The sequence below is a fragment of the Anolis carolinensis genome, unplaced genomic scaffold, assembly GCF_035594765.1.
Source record: "Anolis carolinensis isolate JA03-04 unplaced genomic scaffold, rAnoCar3.1.pri scaffold_15, whole genome shotgun sequence".
In the NCBI taxonomy this organism is placed as follows: Eukaryota; Metazoa; Chordata; class Lepidosauria; order Squamata; family Dactyloidae; genus Anolis; species Anolis carolinensis.
The window spans coordinates 9175594-9198346 of NW_026943826.1; the positions used below are offsets into that span (position 1 = coordinate 9175594).

The following is a 22753-nucleotide window of genomic DNA, read 5'->3' on the forward strand; positions in this document are numbered from 1 at the left end:
GAATGTGCTTGTCTTTAGGAAGGGAGAAATAAGTAAAAATGCTCAATTATTTCCATAGTAAACACATCTCTGCTAATGTCCGTGCTTAATGTTGTGCAAAAATGAAGGAAATGGCATCAGAACTGGATCATAGAAAAATATCTTAAGTTTTATGTGAGCATTATTTTCAGAAACTACTTTAGGACTGCATGAATTCAGAGAGATCAGCTATATGTCTCAGAATAAGAGAAGGTATTAAGCAAGTAGTAAGTCCTACATACAGAAACCTCTGGCTTCAATTAAAATGAGCAAGTAACAAAGAAAAAGGACTTGGTCAACTTTCTTCTCTAAGACCCAGGAAAGCAGACCATAATAGACTATGGCCTAGAAAACCTTATATAGCAAAGGCAAAGATTTCCCCTTGACTCAAGTCTAGTTGAGTTCAACTCTGGGGGATGGTGCTCATCTCCATCTCTAAGGCGAAGAGCCGGCATTGTCCGCAGACACCTCCTAGGTTATGCAGCCGGCATGACTGCATGAAGCGCCGTTACCCTCCCACCAAAGCAGTACCTATTGATCTACTCATGTTTTTCAAACTGCTAGGTTGGCAGAAGCTGGTGCTAACAGTGAGAGCTCACCCCATCCTGCGGATTCGAACCACAGACCTTCTGGTCAGCAAGTTCTTCAGCTTAGAGGTTTGACCTGCTGTGCCAACATGGCCACTAAATCTTATATATTTCTATCAAATTAAATTTACAAATAATAAACAAAGCTCTGTATAATAAAGTAAATTAGATTTATAAAGAGCAGAGGTTCCATTACTATGTTCTAAGAAATTGAAGTAAACTGTCCCTATAACTGGAAAAACTAAGCTTATGTCACAAAAAAGTTCAGGTCTTTAGAATGGCAAAAATATATTTAGAAAGATAGACAGGGTGATATTTGGTGGCAACAGACCGATTTAGCTATTCCTCTGGAATGTGATCCTATGTAAAGTTAAGATTTCTCTTCTTTTGGTTAAATGTAAAGAAGCAAGTTTGAAAGAAGACTTGAAAACTATTGGCTTAAAAACAAATAGGTCTGAAAGCTATTCTCTAGTATCAAGAAAATACATATGAGTCATTTTAATTCTGATCAAGAGGAGAAATGTGAAATAAAGCAGATAAAAGCAAAAGAGGTAACAACTTCTCTAGAAACTGGAAACCCAGCTGCTAAGCTTAAAACATGACAAATATAAAGTCCTCCACAGATAGCAAATATTAGCACTGCATTGGGTTCACATCTTGACATTCCAGCCTCCCCTTTATATCTGCTTGCTCAACCTCACCGATTCAAAGAATGCTATTAAAAGTGCTTTGGATTCTAGCTAAGCGTGTTTCTAATGTGGTTTGTTTTAGAAACAAAGGCTACTTCCCTCCCTCAGGCCCCCAATGCTTTTAACCACACAAGAAAGCAAAAATCCACACATCTCTTCTAAAACCTCCCCATTTGCCAAAAAGCTTCCCCACAACACTGTCAATCACCACGTCTTGGGATTCTCATTCGATATTAGAGGCTTCTGTGCCTCCCAGAAGAATTAAATCCTCATCTTCACCCATTTGTTTGGCCCCAAGGAAGGAATAAAAGATTCATCACAAAATTAGTGGATGGAAATATAACACACACAGATCACAGCTGGCCACTTTCCAGGCAGAAATCAAATGAGACCATCAACATTAGATGCATACCAAAAAGTGTGTGCAGGGGGAAAACTTCCAAAACATCAACAATAGTCCTTCATAACAACACAATACATCCTGGTGTTTTTAAAGAACAGAAATATTATTTTCCTCTTCTTTTTAAGGTGAAAGCAAAAAAATTAACAATTAAAAAAACTCAGCTGGTGAAAGAAATACAAAATGATACAAGAAGCTCAGTAATAAATTAATAAAAACTATACAAACTAAAGTGGTATAAAGCTAAAGATCCAATCACTGTCCTCACTAAAAAAAGGATAACAATCATTACCATATTCTCTAAATTTCAAAGCAGAGAAGCCAGGTGTTTTCCATTATCCTATTCTCCAAAAAGGCTCATAAATAATTGAGTTTAATCTCATAATACTCAATCAGATCCATTTTCTAATGGCTTAAAAAACAAATAAGTCAGTTAGGTGACCTCTGAAGGAACATACAGAGCGTACCATCAAGATTAAATTAATGTTCAAGCTCTGCAAGTAAAAAAAAAAGCTTGTTTTAGCTTGAATGCAACAGAAAGCAATAAAGTTCTAGAGATATATGGATTTCAGAGTCATGAGAATTCATATACTTTACATGCATTCAGCCCCAGTTTCAAATCTTGGATCTCCAGGTAAAAAGATCCCAAACAACTTCTGTCTTTTTAGCACATTCCAAATGAATTGATTCATCTTACCTGCTTTCCAGCTTTCATAACCATACACAGAATGGAAAATATGATGGCATGGATAATCCTAACTTTATTGTTCAATGATGTATCTTTACACTTGCAGTTCTTTCATAGCTCCGCCAGGAATTGAAATTCAGGATGACAAGGATTCATCCACATCCCTGTTCTGAAATAGGAAAGCAACCTAAATGCCTCCAAAGCTCAGCAAAGACAAGAACTCACTCCAGCACAAAGCTATCTCAAATTTGAGAGACCCTGCAGTTGGATCTGCCTTAGCAATCCTCCAACTCCTATCTGAATACAAATGCAAAACAAATGTTGATCAGGGTAAGCTTCTAGGATTTGTTCAATAATAAGTTGAAAACAGCTTCATTCATTGGTGCTGTTAGTACAGAAAATAAAAAAAGTCCTCTTACAAAGTGCAAAATAGCCAAGTGCAATTTCAATCTTTTGGGGCAAACAATATTACAGAGACAAAGGCAAGCACACACTGCTTCTATTGATTTCAAATCTCATAGGAGAAAGCCAGAGTTCTGCCCCATCCCCAAAATGGTCATAAACATACATAATAAGACTATGCTAATTTGTATTCTAAGTGCAATATAAATGAATAACAACAACCCAGGTCAATTTTAGGTTACATTTGTGAATACGACTTCTTATCTAGCTTTTTATGCATTTAACCTCTTAACTCAGATTTGTTCTAATTTATCACCTCCGAATCTCTACTGATGCTTTCCAGATTTCTAGAGAAGGACAAGGTATAAGCAGCCAGCCATGGCAGATAGCTTTACTTCAATCCCCAATATTTTTCATCTAGCAGGGGATTCACAAAGCATGTCATCACAAGCTTCCCCGTGCAAATAAAATGAAACCAAATAAATCATGTCCATGGTAGGTTTGGAAATCCAGAGACAGAAACTCTGTAAAACATTACTTCATAAAAATAAAGAGGATTGCTTTTTAAAATAATTGTAGAACAAAGCCTTTGCTTTCAAAGAACACAGAGATAGTGGGAGGAATAAGGCAAGATTGGGGGGGAGGCTGTTCTTGTTCCAAAGTCTCTGACAATTTCACTTATTACTGAACAGCTAGTGATGCTTTCGAGTATCCTCTGGTGAGTACAGGCAGTCCCTGAGTTACAAACATCTTGCAGACTAGTTAAGAATGAGAATGAGACAACAGGAAGTGAGAGAAATCCAGCCCTAGGGAGGGAAATTCACTCCTGAAAGAGTTATTATGAGTTATTATGAGGAAAAGGTGTCTCAGCTGAAGCTTTCTCACCAATCCTTGTTTCAACAACATGCTATTTTTTCAAAATTCAATGATCACAGGGTCAGAAAGTGGGATGAAATCTTCTGAACAAGGGCACAGACAGCAAAATAAACAATACAAGAGTGTTCACCTTTTCCTATGGTATCCAAAACTCATTCACACTCTCTCTCTCTCTCTCTCTCTCTCTCTATATATATATATATATATACACACACACACACACACACACACACACAAATTTGGTTGGAGTTATACTGCCAATGAATCCCAGATGCTCTATTTTTCTTAAGAAACTGATAAGATCACCTCTGAGAATTCCTCACCTAAGAAAACCCTATGGAATTAATAGGATCATCATACATCAATAAGCAACATGAAGGCATATACAAAAAGAAAGTGCACAGTGCAAGCAATGTGCACTGAAGGTGATATACAAGTACAGTAAACAATTACAGCAGCAATGATGATAATGATGCAACTAGTCATTACTACTAACTTAACTTCTATTCCCAATGTATGTTTATATTATTACATGGTTATGCTGCTCCAAGGAGTTACTATTATTTTTAATGACAGCATAACTCTCTTGGGCAAGTTACTCAATCTCTGGCCAGTCTGAGAAATAGAAACACAGGTTATCCAGAGGCTCTCATACGACAATAGATCTTTAAAAGTAGATATATTCCAAGGACTCAGAATTTCATTTGAGAACTCCAGAACATCTAAGACTCATACCTACTTGGACATCTTCCAATCATTCTCATTTTGTGAACGGATGTGCTACTGTTCAAAGTTATGTAGAAATCATTACAAGTGACCCAAACATGGAGAAGAGAAGAAAGACTAAAAGATAAAATTATTGTCTTGTTGTTCTAGCAAAGTCACTTAATTTGCAACATCTCCTTTGGGTTTTTTTTTTCTTAAATAGCATACAGCCTGTTATATTTTATATTTCTTCCTATCCCTAAAAGATAGTTCAATCAATGGCTATTGCCCATGGTAGTTAAATTCCTCCTGTACACTCAAATACAATATTCTCTCAGGGAAGTAGGTGATAGAAATAAACAGAAGAAAACCATTCCCTTCACTCTATATTTTCAAAAACATCCGGCTGACCATTGGGGCAAAAAAGTGATGGAACAGATGGGTCTTTGTTCAGATTCTTATATTCTCTAGTTCTTAAAGAGTTTCACACATTTAGATATTGTATTTAAGTAGTCTTGGCGGAGCCTCTGAAGTTAACAACTGGAATCAGCAGACAAGAGGGGGTAATTTAAATTCAAATAGCAAAATCTTGCTGAAACTCATTATAACAATACCATCCATAAAAACAGTTCCCAGTGAAACAGACATATATTTGCATACATTCTACTCTAACCTATTTCTTGGCAAGGCCACATCAATGAGTAAAGTGCTGATCAAGAACCAAGCCAGAGAGAGAAGTGAAGCAGAAAACAAAGTGTTGTGAACTGGGAGCCAGAGGAATCTGGTTACCAAAGGAGCATAGATGGAATTTCATTAGAAGGAGATTAGTTAATATTTGTCATACATTGCCAAGGGCTTCAGATTTTTAAAAAACCTTAGATGTGAAGTAATGCCAAGAATGTTTGGATATTAAGGAATACTATGGTACACAAAAGCTAACTGAGCAAAGTTTCAGTATTTTCATCCTTGAGTTTTCTGTAGACAACAGCAAAAGGCAAATTCGTTTGATGACTGGGCAATTTCTGGTGAGCCAGTTAGTCACGAGATCTTAGTCTAAAGGTTGCTGGTTTCTAGTATACTTCAAGAAGAATTAGGATGTTGGTTGATTTTCTTTCTCCTTATATTCACATTGGATGTCCTCTTTCTCTAACCTTGTGGAGATGGAAGTAATGAAGCTAAAAAAAACCTACAGGGTGGCCAAAGGGGAAAGAGCTGCATTCTTCTGTAGGCAAGAAACTATGAGTGAAGTCTCCACCCTAGGCATTGTATAGGTCTCTCCCTGTGTTTCCTTCAATCCTACTCACTAATAGATTAGCAAAGCTGTTTGCCATTCACAGCAAACCATTAAAAGCAAGAAACCAAGTCTGGCAAATAAATTATAGGGCAAACTCCAGGAAGAAAACAAGATGTCATTCATTTTAACCAGATTTAAAATATATATCTGTATATATATACAGATAGATTTGCCCCTCCATCCTTCAGGCTCCCCACATCTGACAAAAGCAATCTATACACACAAAAGCACACCAGAAGGAGTGTTATGAGATATGTATAGCATCTGGCTATGCCCATTGCTAAGATTAAATTAAATGTTGCCAGCAGGAGCAATATACACCACAATCCAATTCAGTAAAATATATACTAGCTTGAGTAAACATTCAGTTATTAAAGAACACAAAATATTCAGATATATAGTTGTACTAAATCTTGACACACACTTTCAGAGACAAAAGCCAAGTTTTATATCAGTTGTAGGCGGAAATAATTTTGACTTTGAGTTTCATTGTACACCAACAAAGCAGATAAAGGAAGAAAATGAATGGATAGAAGCAGGTGAGTGGGATAGATACTTATTTTTTAATGCAATAGCCATGTAATGCTCAATACTCAAAAATAAATTGTACAAGAAAAGCCAGTCAAACATTATAAGAAACAACAGGCCAGTGTTCAAAAATAAACCAAACTCAACCATATGCTTTAATGAATTAATGAATCATTTTGTTTTCCTACGGCCAACTTCTCTATCCATAATACAATTCAAAATTTAAACCCTGGAATTTTCCTGTCCCCTCTCTTCCCCCCAACTATCTCCCAAACTCTAAAGAGAAAATTGGACAAAGGTAGTTACTTGGCAAGATTAAAACATTCAGACAGGCATTGACTTTAAAGACTGATATATACAGTAGAGTCTCACTTATCCAAGCTAAACGGGCCGGCAGAAGCTTGGATAAGCGAATATCTAATTTGAAACATCAAATTAGGTTACGATTTTACAAATTAAGCACCAAAACATCATGTTACACAACAAATTTGACAGAAAAGATAGTTCAATACGCAGTAATGTTATGTTGTAATTACTGTATTTACAAATTTAGCACCAAAATATCACGATATATTGAAAACATTGACTACAAAAATGGTTTGGATTATCCAAAAGCTTGGATAAGCAAGGCTTGGATAAGTGAGACTCTACTGTACTGTTAAAAAAGTATAATCTTGTATTAGCTACACATATCTCCCCTCAGTCCATTCACAAAATGGGACACAGATTAAAACACATTCATAAGAGCAGTCTTGTCTGCTTTATTTCGTAAATAAACACACACACATATCTCACTTCACTCCTAACAAAAGCACGTTGTGCCAAGAGAAAACATAATGGGGTGGAAAAACGTCACTCAGCTATCACTGTCATTTTCTCTTTCCTTAGGTTTACATCATCCACATTATTTCAGAAAACAAAGGATAAATATAGCAGAGATCTACAGATAACAAGGACATAACAAAAAGGTAGTAAGTTGGCCGAGTAAACCTTTTTTAAAAAAGCAAAGCACATCATTCTCATTCTGGTTCAAAGATGCAAATGACTTATGTCCAGATTATTTGAAGGATCGTATTTCTCTCTCTCTCTCTACAAACCTGTTAGAAATTTAAGATAATCTGAAGAGGGACTTCTCTCTGTCCCACCACCTGCTCAAGCACGTTGGGAGGAACAAGGGAGAGTGCCTTTTTGGTGGCGGCTCCCAGACTATGGGACTCACTCCCAAGAGAGACCAGGGTGCCCCTATCCTTGTTTGCCTTTCGGAAGCAGCTAATGACATTTCTGTGCCAGCAGGCACTTGGGGGAGGATGAGAGGCACCCTACTGTACAGATCATGGGTAGATGGTGAGTTTTAAATGTAATCTTAATTGTATTTTAACTTTATATCCACCCACTAACATTTTTAGATGTTTGTATTTGTTTAGTTTAAATTGTCATTAGATTGTGTCTTTGTTAGCCTCCTTGAGTCCCTATGGGGAGAAAGGCAGGATATAGGTAAGGATAATAATAACAATAATAAAACATACAAATTATTCCAGTCATTCCATGGAACAAAGCAGAATGTAAGAGATTTTCATTGGCAACTTTTAGAAATAATAGCCCTCATTTCCTACGCATTTTAAGCCACATGGGAACACCATCACACCCAATATTTCAACAGGGCCCTTTGCAAAGCAAAGGTCACACAAAAAAAACCTCCTTACCAGGGAGGCGGGGGAAGATTGCCAATAAAAACCATCAATAATAATAATAATAATAAAGCTGTATTTACATCCCATCCTCTCTCCCCTCAGGAACTCAGGGCAGCTTATAACAAGAAACAATAATATACAAAGTATCAATCACACTTACACTCCAAAAGGTAACATCAAAGCAAACAGATAAAAAGGACAAATCACAATACTTAGAGAAAATGTATTGGGTGTGATCCTGGATTCATTGTTGAGCCTGGAATCACAGGTTTCAGTGGTTGCCAGGGGACCTTTCGCACAATGAAAATTTATGCGCCAGTTGCGCGAGTACCTTGGGAAGTCAGACTTGGCCACAGTGGTCCATACTCTTGTTACATCCCCGAATAGACTACCACAATGTGCTCTATGTGGGGCTGCCTCTGAAGACTGTTCGGAAGCGTCAAATGGTCCATCACCAGAGTGGCGTACAGGGATCACACAACCCCCCTTTATGTCGGCTCCACTGGCTGCCAGTCTGCTACCGAGCACAATTCAAAGTGCAGGCTTTAGCCTATAAAGCCTTAACAGTTCCGGCCTAGCTTACCTGTCTGAACGTATCTCCTTCTATGATCCACCTCGGAGGCTAAGATCGTCAGACAGGTAAGCTAGGCCGGTATAATGGTATAGTACAATATAGACTGCATGGAGCGCCGTTACCTTCCCGCCGGAGTGGTACCTATTGATCTACTCACATTGGCATGTTTTCGAACTGCTAGGTTGGCAGGAGCTGGAGCTAACAGCGGCCGCTCCCGGGGTTTGAACCTGGGACCTTTCAGTCTCCAGCTCAGTGCTTTAACACACTTCGCCACCGGTGTTCCTTCAATACATTAATATATAATGCTAATATTGTACTATGCTAATAATGTAATATATTGTATGTACATACAACTTGTAAGCCGCTCTGAGTCCCCTTCGGGGTGAGAGAGGGTGGGGTATAAATGTGCCAAATAAATAAATGTTGTTGGGGGGGGGGGTGTTGCACTACAAATAAGATATGTGCACTGTGCATAGGAATTTGTTGTTGTTTTTTTTCAAATGATAATTCAGTCCCTCAACAATCTGAGGGACCATGAACCGGTCCTCCACTTACAGTGTTTCCCCAAAAATAAGACAGTGTCTTATATTTTTTTGCTCCCAAAGATGCTCTGGGTCTTATTTTCAGGGATTGAACAAAAAAATGAACATTTGTTTTAGACTGTACAGTATTTGTCATCACAAACCAGCATAACCACTACCCTTTTTAGGAGCCAACCCAGGTTTTTATCAAAGTGTGCTTATTGTTTATTGGTATATGTGATTTTATTTGTTTATGATTTGTTTTTTATTGCTGAGTTTTATATTGCTTGTTGCCTGGGCTTGGCCCCATGTAAGCCGCCCCGAGTCCCCTCGGGGAGATGGGGTGGGGTATAAAAATAAAATTACTATTATTATTGTTATTAACCAGACAAACTGTGAATCTTATCAAGAATTTCTTGCTATTACAGTAGAGTCTCACTTATCCAACATAAACGGGCCGGCAGAACATTGGATGAGTATGTTGGATAATAAGGAGAGATTAAGGAAAAGTCTATTAAACATCAAATTAGGTAATGCTTTTACAAATTAAGCACCAAAACATCATGTTATACAACAAATTTGGCAGAAAAGGTAGTTCAATACGCAGTAATGCTATGTAGTAATTGCTGTATTTACGAATTTAGCACCAAAATATTATGATGTTTTGAAAACATTGACTACAAAAATGCGTTGGATAATCCAGAACGTTGGATAAGTGAGACTCTACTGTACTTGTATTATTTTCCTGTATTTATTATTATTATTACATGTATTATTTTACTCTGTTATTAAAAGGATACATAAGCACATTTACATTGAAGAAGATGAGAATGATTTGATCAGAGCTGGACAGTCTTATCTTAAATTTGAGCTTGATGTAAATATTCAAAAACATTTAACCTACTGATGCCAATTAATGTAATTTTATTGGTATCTATTTTTATTTCTGAAATTTACCACCCTTAGCTTAATAAGTGAGACTCTACTGTACCATTATTTCCATGTACAACACTCTATGGTAGGTACATTTACTGATCCTTCATGCTCTGGTGTTCTGTTCATTGGGCATGGTTCGAAACAAAAACTTTGCCAGGTCTTACTTTTGGGGGAGGCCTTATATTTAGCAATTCAGCAAAACCTCTACTAGGTCTTGTTTTCTGGGGATGTCTTATTTTAGGGGAAACAGGATAAAAAGTTTGGGGACCCCTGCTCTACTGTATAAATAAATGTTGTGTGGTGTGAGAGGTCATTGTTGTGTATTTTCTCTTTTGGTGTCTTCCTGCTTCCCCTGTCAATTGCAATGCTGAAGAGAAAGCCAACAAAGTACTGTATTATATTATAAGTGAGACTCTACTGTATAACCAAAACTCAGAACATAGTCAGCAACTGCCTTGGCATCAGATCTAAGATTAGGAAGACATGTTAAATATTGAATAAAAATATGGACACTTAAAAAGTTTGAGGATTCCTGCTCTACTGTATAAATAAATGTTGTGTGGTGTGATAGGTCATTGTTGTGTATTTTCTCTTTTGGTGTCTTCCTGCTTCCCCTGTTAATTGCAATGCTGAAGAGAAAGCCAACAAAGTACTGTATTATATTATAAGTGAGACTCTACTGCAGGGGTCCCCAAACTAAGGCCCGGGGGCCGGATGCGGCCCTCCAAGATCATTTACCTGGCCCCTGCCTTCAGTTTTATAATATAATATTTTTATATCATTTTTAATAATATGATATATTGTATATACATATAATATTGATAATAATGTTATGTTATACAATATAATATTAATAATAATACAATATAATAATATTAATTATATGTTATATATTACATATAATATTACAGTATAGTGGTATAGTTCAATATAGTATAATGCCTAGTAATACATAATGCTAATATTGTATTATGCTAATAGTATAATATATTGTATGTACATACAGCTGCTCTGAGTTCCCTTTGGGGTGAGAAGGGCGGGATATAAATGTAATAAATAAATGTAGTAAATGAATAAATAAATAATTTTAGACTTAGGCTCGCCCAAAGTCTGAAACGACTTGAAGGCATACAACAACAACAATCCTAATTCACTTGACTATCTCATTGGCCAGAAGCAGGCCCACACTTCCCATTGAAATCCTGATAGGTTTATGCTGTTTACAATTGTTTTCATTTTTAAATATTGTATTGTTCTTTCATTGTTGTTGTTTTGCACTACAAATAAGACAAGTGCAGTGTGCATAGGAATTTGTTTGGTTTTTTTTTTTCCAAATGATACTTTGGCCCCTCCACAGTCTGAAGGATTGTGGACCGGCCCTCTGCTTTAAAAGTTTGGGGACCCCTGCTCTACTGTATAACCAAAACTCAGAACATAGTCAGCAACTGCCTTGGCATCAGATCTAAGATTAGGAAGACATGTTAAATATTGAATAAAAATATGGACACTTAAAAAGTTTGAGGATTCCTGCTCTACTGTATAAATAAATGTTGTGTGGTGTGATAGGTCATTGTTGTGTATTTTCTCTTTTGGTGTCTTCCTGCTTCCCCTGTCAATTGCAATGCTGAAGAGAAAGCCAACAAAGTACTGTATTATATTATAAGTGAGACTCTACTGTATAACCAAAACTCAGAACATAGTCAGCAACTGCCTTGGCATCAGATCTAAGATTAGGAAGACATGTTAAATATTGAATAAAAATATGGACACTTAAAAAGTTTGAGGATTCCTGCTCTACTGTATAAATAAATGTTGTGTGGTGTGATAGGTCATTGTTGTGTATTTTCTCTTTTGGTGTCTTCCCCCTTCCCCTGTTGATTGTAACACTGAAGAGAAAGCCAACAAAGTACAGTAGAATCTCACTTATCCAAGACTTGTTTATCCAAGGTTCTGGATTATCCAACGCATTTTTGTAGTCAATCTTTTCAATACATTGTGATATTTTGGTGCTAAATTCGTAAATACAGTAATTACTACATAGCATTACTGCATATTGAACTACTTTTTCTGTCAAATTTGTTGTCTAACATGATGTTTTGGTGCTTAATTTGTAAAATCAAAACCTAATTTGATGTTTAATAGGCTTTTCCTTAATGCCTCCTTATTATCCAAGATACTCGCTTATCCAACATTCTACTAGCCAGTTTATGTTGGATAAGTGAGACTCTACTGTATAACCAAAACTCAGAACATAGTCAGCAACTGCCTTGGCATCAGATCTAAGATTAGGAAGACATGTTAAATATTGAATAAAAATATGGACACTTAAAAAGTTTGAGGATTCCTGCTCTACTGTATAAATAAATGTTGTGTGGTGATAGGTCATTGTTGTGTGTGTATTTTCTCTTTTGGTGTCTTCCTGCTTCCCCTGTTAATTGCAATGCTGAAGAGAAAGCCAACAAAGTACTGTATTATATTATAAGTGAGACTCTACTGTATAACCAAAACTCAGAACATAGTCAGCAACTGCCTTGGCATCAGATCTAAGATTAGGAAGACATGTTAAATATTGAATAAAAATATGGACACTTAAAAAGTTTGAGGATTCCTGCTCTACTGTATAAATAAATGTTGTGTGGTGTGATAGGTCATTGTTGTGTATTTTCTCTTTTGGTGTCTTCTTGCTTCCCCTGTCAATTGCAATGCTGAAGAGAAAGCCAACAAAGTACTGTATTATATTATAAGTGAGACTCTACTGTATAACCAAAACTCAGAACATAGTCAGCAACTGCCTTGGCATCAGATCTAAGATTAGGAAGACATGTTAAATATTGAATAAAAATATGGACACTTAAAAAGTTTGAGGATTCCTGCTCTACTGTATAAATAAATGTTGTGTGGTGTGATAGGTCATTGTTGTGTATTTTCTCTTTTGGTGTCTTCCCCCTTCCCCTGTTGATTGTAACACTGAAGAGAAAGCCAACAAAGTACAGTAGAATCTCACTTATCCAAGACTTGTTTATCCAAGGTTCTGGATTATCCAACGCATTTTTGTAGTCAATCTTTTCAATACATTGTGATATTTTGGTGCTAAATTCGTAAATACAGTAATTACTACATAGCATTACTGCATATTGAACTACTTTTTCTGTCAAATTTGTTGTCTAACATGATGTTTTGGTGCTTAATTTGTAAAATCAAAACCTAATTTGATGTTTAATAGGCTTTTCCTTAATGCCTCCTTATTATCCAAGATACTCGCTTATCCAACATTCTACTAGCCAGTTTATGTTGGATAAGTGAGACTCTACTGTATAACCAAAACTCAGAACATAGTCAGCAACTGCCTTGGCATCAGATCTAAGATTAGGAAGACATGTTAAATATTGAATAAAAATATGGACACTTAAAAAGTTTGAGGATTCCTGCTCTACTGTATAAATAAATGTTGTGTGGTGATAGGTCATTGTTGTGTGTGTATTTTCTCTTTTGGTGTCTTCCTGCTTCCCCTGTTAATTGCAATGCTGAAGAGAAAGCCAACAAAGTACTGTATTATATTATAAGTGAGACTCTACTGTATAACCAAAACTCAGAACATAGTCAGCAACTGCCTTGGCATCAGATCTAAGATTAGGAAGACATGTTAAATATTGAATAAAAATATGGACACTTAAAAAGTTTGAGGATTGTATACTGTACAATCTACTGTATTGTCTACTGTATAAATAAATGTTGTGTGGTGTGATAGGTCATTGTTGTGTATTTTCTCTTTTGCTGTCTTCCCCCTTCCCCTGTTGATTGCAATGCTGAAGAGAAAGCCAACAAAGTACACAAACAAAAGCCCCTCAAAGGAGGCCCCTGACTTACCTTCTCCTCCGGAGTCACACCATGAGTAGGCTTTGTCTGGAGGTTGGGCTGGAGGAGATCCCAAACCAGAAGGGAGGGAGAAGGCTCAGGCTCTGTGGGGAGGGGAGAAAGGCAAGGGAAGAGGGGAAGAAAAGAGGATGGAGAGAAGGGTTCCTGGAAGGGGGCCTTCAATATGGGGCTGGGAGGAGACAATGTGCTCAGTGGGATGAAAGAGGCAGAGCAGGCGGCTGAGGAGAAACTCTGAGGAGGCGAGCCACCACCAGGCCCAAATCGACGCCCCGCTCTCTATTGGTTTCCCTGAGGGGCGAGCACCGGGGAGAGCCACGGCCGAGCCTGCTTCTCCCTTTCTTCTTCTTCTTCTTCTTCTTCCTCACACAAGACCCAGCAACCACCCCCCAGACAGGCCAGGGCGCCACACGCCAGTATCGCGCCTCCTCATTGGCTCCCTCACCCGGTTCGGGGGATGTGTGCGCCGATAGTAAATATAGGCGGGGCGCGAAACAGCGACGGCCAATCGGCGACGGCGACGCGAGTGCTCCTTTGGAGAAAAGGGGAAGGGGGTGGAATGAGACGCGGCGCGGGATTGGTGGGAAGCGGGAAAAAGGGGCGGGGCGGGAGGAGGGCTGTCCTCGCGCCGGCGACGGTTGGCGCCCACTCTTGGGAGGGAGGGGGGAGGGGAAGGGGGCGGGGCCTTGTGGGCGGGGCTTCGCGCAGCCTGTTTTACCTCATGGATGGGACTTATTTTCCATTATTTTAGATTAGATTTTGTATCATATTTTATATTTTGAATCATATTATAGTATCTCATATTATATATTATTATATCATTATATTTTATTTTATATTTTATATCATAGTATCTTATATATTATTATATTTTTATATTTTATTTTATATTTTATATCATAGTATCTTATATATTATTATATTATTATATTTTATTTTATATTTTATATCATAGTATCTTATATATTATTATATTATTATATTTTATTTTATATTTTATATCATAGTATCTTATATATTATTATATTTTTATATTTTATTTTATATTTTATATCATAGTATCTTATATATTATTATATCATTATATTTTATTTTATATTTTATATCATAGTATCTTATATATTATTATATCTTTATATTTTATTTTATATTTTATATCATAGTATCTTATATATTATTATATCATTATATTTTATTTTATATTTTATATCATAGTAACTTATATTATATATTATATTATTATATTTTATTTTATATTTTATATCATATTACAGTATCTTATATATTATTATACATTTTATTTTATATTTTCTATCATAGTATCTTATATTATATATTATATTATTATATTTTATTTTATATTTTATATCATAGTATCTTATATATTATTATATTTTTATATTTTATTTTATATTTTCTATCATATTACAGTATCTTATATTATATATTATTATATTAGATTATTTTATTTTATATTTTCTATCATATTACAGTATCTTATATTATATATTATTATATTAGATTATTTTATTTTATATTTTCTATCATATTATAGTATCTTATATTATATTATTATATTAGATTATTTTATTTTATATTTTCTATCATATTATAATCTTATATTATATATTATTATATTTTATATCATATTTTATATCATATTATAGTATCTTATATTATATATTTTTATCTAAGATTATTATATTTTATATTATATTATTATATTTTATACCATATTTTATATTTTATATCATATTATAGTATCTTACATTATATATTATTATATTATATTTTATACTATATTTTATATTTTATATCATATTTTATATCATATTATAGTATCTTATATTATATATTCTCTAAGATTATTATATTTTATACCATATTTTATATTTTATATCACATTATAGTATCTTACATTATATATTATATTATATTTTATATTTTATATATTATAGCATCTTATATTATATATTATTATATATTATTTTTATTTTATATCATATTATATTATCTTATATATTATCTTTGATTATTATATTTTATATTTTATTATTATATTTTATATCATATTATATTTTATACCATATTTTATAAGGTAAAGGTATTATAGTATATTACATTATTATTATATTATATTTTATATTTTGTTTTATTTCACATTTTTATTATATTTTATATTATATTATATTGGAAAATGAACCATTCCATATTTATTTCCTATTATTATTATTGGAAAAGAAGTCATACATGAACAGTTACTGTATATTACATTTTATATCATATTTTCTATTTTCTATCATATTATATTATCCTATATATTATTATATTATATACCATATTTTATATTTTATATCATATTATAGTATCTTATGTATTATTATATTATATTTTTATATTTTATATATTATATTTTATAGGTAATATATTCTATATTATATAATATTGGAAAATATTGGAAAACGAACCATTCCATATGTATTTCCTACTCTTATTATGGCGCAATGTGTAAAGCACTGAGCTGCTGAACTTGCGGACTGAAAGGTTGCAGGTTCGAATCCAAGGAGCGGAGTGAGCACCCGCTGTTAGCTCCAGCTTCTGTCAACCTAGCAGTTCGAAAACATGCACGTGAGTAGATCAATAGGTACTGCTCTGGCAGGAAGGTAACGGCGCTCCATGCAGTCATGCCAGTGGCCACATGACCTTGGAGGTGTCTACGGACAACGCCGGCTCTTTGGCTTAGAAGTTTAATTTGCTCAATACCGGTTAGCATTGCAATACCAAGCATGGTCCACAAGAGGGCATTGAGAATGTTCCATGTTTTTAATCACAACCTCTGAGGCTGCCTGCCACAGATGTGGGCAAAACATCAGGAGAGAATGCTTCTGGAACATGGCCATACAGCCCAGAAAACTCACAGCAACCCAAACAAGTTGCCTTTCCTCCTGGGTTACAACCCACAAATTCAAGCCCAAGAAAGGAAAAACTAGCTTTACTGGTGGATCACAAGAAAAGTTACTTTTTTGTTGCTAATGAAGTTGGAAGATTGTTATCGAATATCTACCTTTTATTGCTCATTGCCCCTAGTCCTCATGTCAATCACATCATAGAGCAATCATAGAGCAGAGGGCCCCACCAGTAGCTATAGGAAATCTGTTGGGCATTCAAAGCCAAGTCAGGGTGAGCTCCTGCTATCAGCCCCAGCTTCTGCCAACCTAGCAGTTCGAAAATCATGCAAATGTGAGTAGATCAATAGGTACTCCTTCTGAGGGAAGGTAACAGTGCTCCATGCAGTCATGCCGGCTACATGCCCTTGGAGGTGTCTAATATTATAATATATTGTATATACATGTAATATTAATAATATGATGTAATACAATGTAATTGTAATTATAATTCACTATTATAATTGTATATTTATATTACATGCAATATTACTAATAATATTGCAATATAGTCGTATAATATATTGTATGTATATATACTTGTAAACTGCCCTGAGTCCCCTTCGGAGTGAGAAGGGCGGGATATAAATGTTGCTAATAATAAATAATAAATATCGGCTCAGAAATGGAGATGAGCACCAACCCCCAGTCGGACACGACTAGACTTAACGTCAGGGAAAATCCATGTTTTTAATAGTTCTTGTCATTTGTTTTTATTGGCTAATGTTTACATTTTTATAACTGTGCATGTCTTTTGTCTATTGTTGTGTTTTATATTGCTATTTTTTTTTTTTGGGCTTGGCTCCATGTAATTATTATTATTATTATTATTATTATTATTATTATTATTATTATTATTAAGCCGCCCTGAGTCCCCTTTGCGGAGATAGCGGCAGGGTATAAAAATAAAGTTATTATTATTATTAATATATTATTAAGCCACCCTGAGTCCCCTTTGGGGAGATAGAGGCGAGGTATAAAAATAAAGTTATTATTATATTATTAAGCCGCCCTGAGTCCCCTTTGGGGAGATAGAGGCGGGGTATAAAAATAAAGTTATTATTATTATATTATTATTATTAAGCCGCCCCGAGTCCCCTTTGGGGAGATAGAGGCGGGGTATAAAAATAAAGTTATTATTATTATATTATTATTAAGCCGCCCTGAGTCCCCTTTGCGGAGATAGAGGCGAGGTATAAAAATAAAGTTATTATTATTATTATATTATTAAGCCGCCCTGAGTCCCCTTTGGGGAGATAGAGGCAGGGTATAAAAATAAAGTTATTATTATTATATTATTATTAAGCCACCCTGAGTCCCCTTTGGGGAGATAGAGGTGGGGTATAAAAATAAAGTTATTATTATTTTATTATGACACAGCAAACAAGATAGATATGCTGGATTTCATATCACAAAACCACAAGTCGAACACTTCCCAAGTGTCTAGGACTGTGTGATGTATTTTCGGATGATGCGCGCAGATCCCAGCAGGGTGGCCTTTTGCAGTTGGCAGATCGTGATTTTGTCAATGGTTATTGTTTCCAAATGCTGGCTGAGATCTTTTGGCACGGCACCCAATGTGCCCATCACCACCGGGACCACCTGCACTGGTTTCTGCCAGTCTTTGAAGTTCAATCTTGAGGTCCTGATAGCGGCTGAGTTTATTATTATTATTATTTACCTTTACTTTTATTGCAACGTCCAGCTCTGCATCCAGGAGCAGAACATCACCACCATCAATTTTTAGTCATTTTCTTTGCACCCCTCTTGCCGTTACTTTTGCAGAAAATTAAACCAGGTGGCCTTCATGGCAGTCCCACATCCCCCCATATTTCTCATAAACAAAACCAAGACTGAACTGGTGTTTCTCATTTTATTTGCCTCACATGAGAATGACTACTCTTTCCCATTTGCAGGTACCTCGGGCCACGCTGCAAGAAAGGATTTATTTTCCCGCTCGGGTTGGATAGAGAGAGATGTGGAAGGGGAGAAGCACTTCCTCATTCACTTCAACACGGAGCAACCTCCCTGCACTCCTGCAAAGCAGTGGCAAGCTTTACACAATGTTTACACCAAGACCAGGGGTTCTTTTTGACCCTCTTTGCATCAGAAAATAAGACAAGACTCGGAGGAGAGCAAAGCAGTGTGTATGGAGCAGCGGGAGAAAGGAGGCAGACACTAACTGGATGCAACTTTGCAAAACTCTTCCGTTTCCGTCAGCGGCCCTTCTTTTGTTGCACACAGGTACTAGGGGATTTTTGTATTTCTATTAAAGTGAAGAGACTAGCGCTTGCAACCACAACCAAAGGGGATGGGTGGGTGCCTGGGAGGGCGATTTTATGACCGCCTGCCCAACTGCGGTTTAGTTGACACGTGGGTTCCTGAAGTTCTTGCCAGCAAAGCGGGCCTTGCTTCCCAGCTCCTCTTCGATCCTAAAGGAAATAGAGGAGAAGCATTGAGGAGACGGAAATCAAGTTCCTGCCAGGAGAGTGCATTCAACGTGCTTTTCCTAATTGCAGCAAAATAAGAGACTTTGAATAACACTTGGGACTTTTTGTTAGTCTTGAACAAATGTCTCTGTCAAAGATGGGCAACCTTTTGCGCTTGGTGTGTCAAAATTCACCCAAAAATCTAGCATGGCTTGGGTGGTGTGTCACTTCGAAAGAGAAAAAAATCCATAATTTCACAATATATATAGTTTAAATAACAAAAATATATAATTGTAATATATAACTGTATTTAATAAATCAAAAACTATTTACTGCCATTATTTCCATGTACAACAATCTACGGTACCTCTATTGTAGTTTCAATGTAGTCATGAATAATGAATAATATAATAATAATATAATAGTAATAATATAATAATATACTACAATAATAGAATAATAATAGATTTTATACACACACACACACACACACACATATATATATATATATATATATACACAGTAGAGTCTCACTTATCCAACATAAACGGGCCGGCAGAATGTTGGATAAGTGAATATGTTGGATAATAAGGAGCAATTAAGGAAAAGCCTATTAAACATCAAATTATGTTATGATTTTACAAATTAAGCACCAAAACATCATGTTAGACAACAAATTTGACAGGAAAAGTAGTTCAATACGCAGTAATGCTATGTAGTAATTACTGTATTTACGAATTTAGCACCAAAATCTCACGATGTATTGAAAACATTGACTCCAAAAATGCGTTGGATAATCCAGAACGTTGGATAAGCGAGTGTTGGATAAGTGAGACTCTACTGTATATATATATGCGCGCTGTACCCGGCCACGCGTTGCTATGGCATTGTCTGGTGTTGGTGAGAAATTGTTGAGGTAGTGGTGGTATTGAATGTCTGTTGTATGGTTGTCTTTATTTATTTATTTATTTATTTTTCAAACTTATATGCTGCCACTCCCCTAGGGTTCGGAGCGGCTTACAATGTTTAGTATGCACACTGAAGTGGATTATATGGCAGTGTGGATTCAAGATAATCCAGTTCAAAGCAGATAATATAAGATTCTAAATGGGTTATATAGCTGTGTGGAAGGGCCTTGAGTCTACACTGCCATACAATGCAGTTAAAATCTGATAATCTGTGGAAGAGGCCTAAGTGAGGCCTATCTGTGCCTGTCCCCTCCGCTGAGTAGGTTGCTAGGAGACCAAGTGGGCGGAGCTTAGCCTTCAAACTGGCAGCAATTGGATAAAAACTATTATTCCTCTCCCTGTAATTAGGACTTTATTTTTCTTTTCTTTTTGTTGTATCAACCTAGAGCCGTGAATGATGGGTTGTGTTGTCAAATTTCGAGGTTGGGGGGCCTGTAGTTTTGTTGTTTTGTCCGCTGCCCTGATGCCATGACTCTTTTATATATATAGATATAAATGTAATGTGCATAATTCCCCTGGAGTAAACAACAAAACCACTGGACCAAATCACACCAAATTTGGCCACAAAAGACATAGTCATCCAGTCAATCTGCATGCGGCAGCGTGTCAGCAAAAATGGCTAGGCGTGTCCGTGCTGACACGCGTGTCATAGGTTGGCCATCACTGGTCTATGTAGTCTCAATGAGAAACAACCAAAGAATTTGTTTAAAAAAACCTTCAGCATTATATCCTAGAGCTCTAACTATCAGGGCTGTGGTTGGAGTGTGGAGGGGTGTGTGTGTTGTTTTTGCAATGTGTGCTAGGCAAAGCATTTACCATATATACTCAAATATGAGTTTTTCAACCCTTTTTAAGGGCTGAAACTCCCCCCAGTATATACTCAGGCTATCCTGGTTGACTTATATTCAAGTATACATTTATTACATAAATGTATTAAAATTAATCACTCAGATCCCAATAATTATCCTACCACTACAGCATAGTCTCGCTTATCCAACGTAAACGGGCCGGCAGAACGTTGGATAAGCGAATATGTTGGATAATAAGGAGGTATTTAGGAAAAGCCTATTAAAGAACAAATTAGGTTATGATTTTACAACTTAAACACCAAAACATCATGTTAGACAACAAATTTGGCAGAAAAAGTAGTTCAATACGCAGTAATGCTATCTAGTAATTACTGTATTTACGAATTTAGCACCAAAATATCATGATGTATTGAAAACATTGACTACAAAAATGCGTTGGATAATCCAGAACGTTGGATAAGCGAGTGTTGGATAAGTGAGACTCTACTGTAATCAAATATGAGTTTTTCAGCCCTTTTTAAGGGCTGAAACTCCCCCCAGCATATACTCAGGCTACCCTGGTTGGCTTATATTCAAGTATACATTTATTACATAAATGTATTACATAAATTTATAAAACATATTACATAAATGTATTAAAATTATCACTCAGATCCCAATAATTATCCTACCACTATTTCAATATTTACAAAATGATGCTACTCATCTCGCAAAGGCAGATTTGGGCCCATACATTTTGGATTCCTCAACTAAACCCTTACCTCAAAAGTTGGTTATATTTAGCAAGGCGTTCGGATCGGCAAGGAGCACCTGTCTTGATCTGGAAAAGAAAATAGAAACCAAGTGAGAAACGTGAAGAAATAAGAGCGAGGGTTATATTTAACTATGAGGCTCTGGGAGTATGCCTTGCCCAGATTCACATAAGGGTTTCCATGGCTGAGCATGGATTTTACTATAAATTTGCTGCATATCTATATATATAAAAGAGTGATGGCATCACGGCGACCCACAAAACAACAAAACTACAGGCCCCCCAACCTCGAAATTTGACAACACAACCCCTCATCCATGCCTCTAGGTTGATACAACAAAAGGAAAAGAAAAATAAAGTCCTACTTAGAGGGAGAGCAATAATTGTTTTTATCCAATTGCTGCCAGTTTAGAAGGCTAAGCTCCGCCCACTTGGTCTCCTAGCAACCCACTCAGCCCAGTGTTAATAAAAGAATAAAAAATAAAATAAATACAAATAATACAATAAAAAATAATATAAACACTAAAATAATTAAAAACACTAAAAAAATTAATACAATAAAATACTATAACAAAATAACTAAAAATAATACAACAAAATAATAAAATATAATAAATAAAAAAGATAAGTTACAATAAAATTAATTTAAAAAAATACAAATAATGTCAAATAAAAATTCCACAACAACTTTTAACCAATACCACTACCACTTTGCCACAGCAACGCGTGGCCGGGCACAGCTAGTATTGTATATGTGTATACACACAGACAAGCTTGGTAGTCAGTATGTTCAATTGAACACATACATACATATTTTTACTATTATTATGTGTATAGATACACTCACCTGCCCAGTGCAGAGCCCAACCACCAGGTCGGCAATGAAAGTGTCTTCGGTCTCTCCAGAGCGATGGCTGACCATCACACCCCAGCCATTTGACTGAGCGAGCTTGCAGCTGAAGCAAGAAGAGGCATGGAAAACATAAGCATATAAAGACAACAAATCATTGGCACAAACTTGTCCCAAACCATTCTAAGAGTCTGTAACAGAGCTTTACAAACTGTGTGT

General features: G+C 35.9%; 2 protein-coding genes across 11 annotated transcripts in view; both read right to left on the reverse strand.

Annotated features, from left to right (window-relative positions):
* rere (arginine-glutamic acid dipeptide repeats) overlaps nucleotides 1-14212 on the reverse strand; it is a 384137-nt gene extending 369925 nt beyond the window's left edge. For 3 of the 9 annotated variants that reach the window (XM_062965664.1, XM_062965661.1, XM_062965662.1), the window contains exon 1: nucleotides 13777-14211. The gene's annotated coding sequence lies outside the window, so the exon portion shown is untranslated. Of the gene's footprint in view, nucleotides 1-13776 lie in introns of all 9 variants that reach the window. The other 6 variants (XM_062965666.1, XM_062965659.1, XM_062965665.1 and 3 more) reach the window with 6 other exon arrangements.
* A 4374-nt stretch (nucleotides 14213-18586) lies between these two features.
* eno1 (enolase 1) overlaps nucleotides 18587-22753 on the reverse strand; it is a 55939-nt gene continuing 51772 nt past the window's right edge. For both annotated transcript variants that reach the window (XM_062965672.1, XM_062965673.1), the window contains 3 exons: nucleotides 22532-22640; nucleotides 21695-21753; nucleotides 18587-19159 (listed from right to left, as the gene is read on the reverse strand). In XM_062965672.1, the coding sequence (XP_062821742.1) occupies nucleotides 19090-19159; nucleotides 21695-21753; nucleotides 22532-22640 (238 nt within the window). In that variant the 3' untranslated portion in view covers nucleotides 18587-19089. The remainder of the gene's footprint in view (nucleotides 19160-21694; nucleotides 21754-22531; nucleotides 22641-22753) is intronic.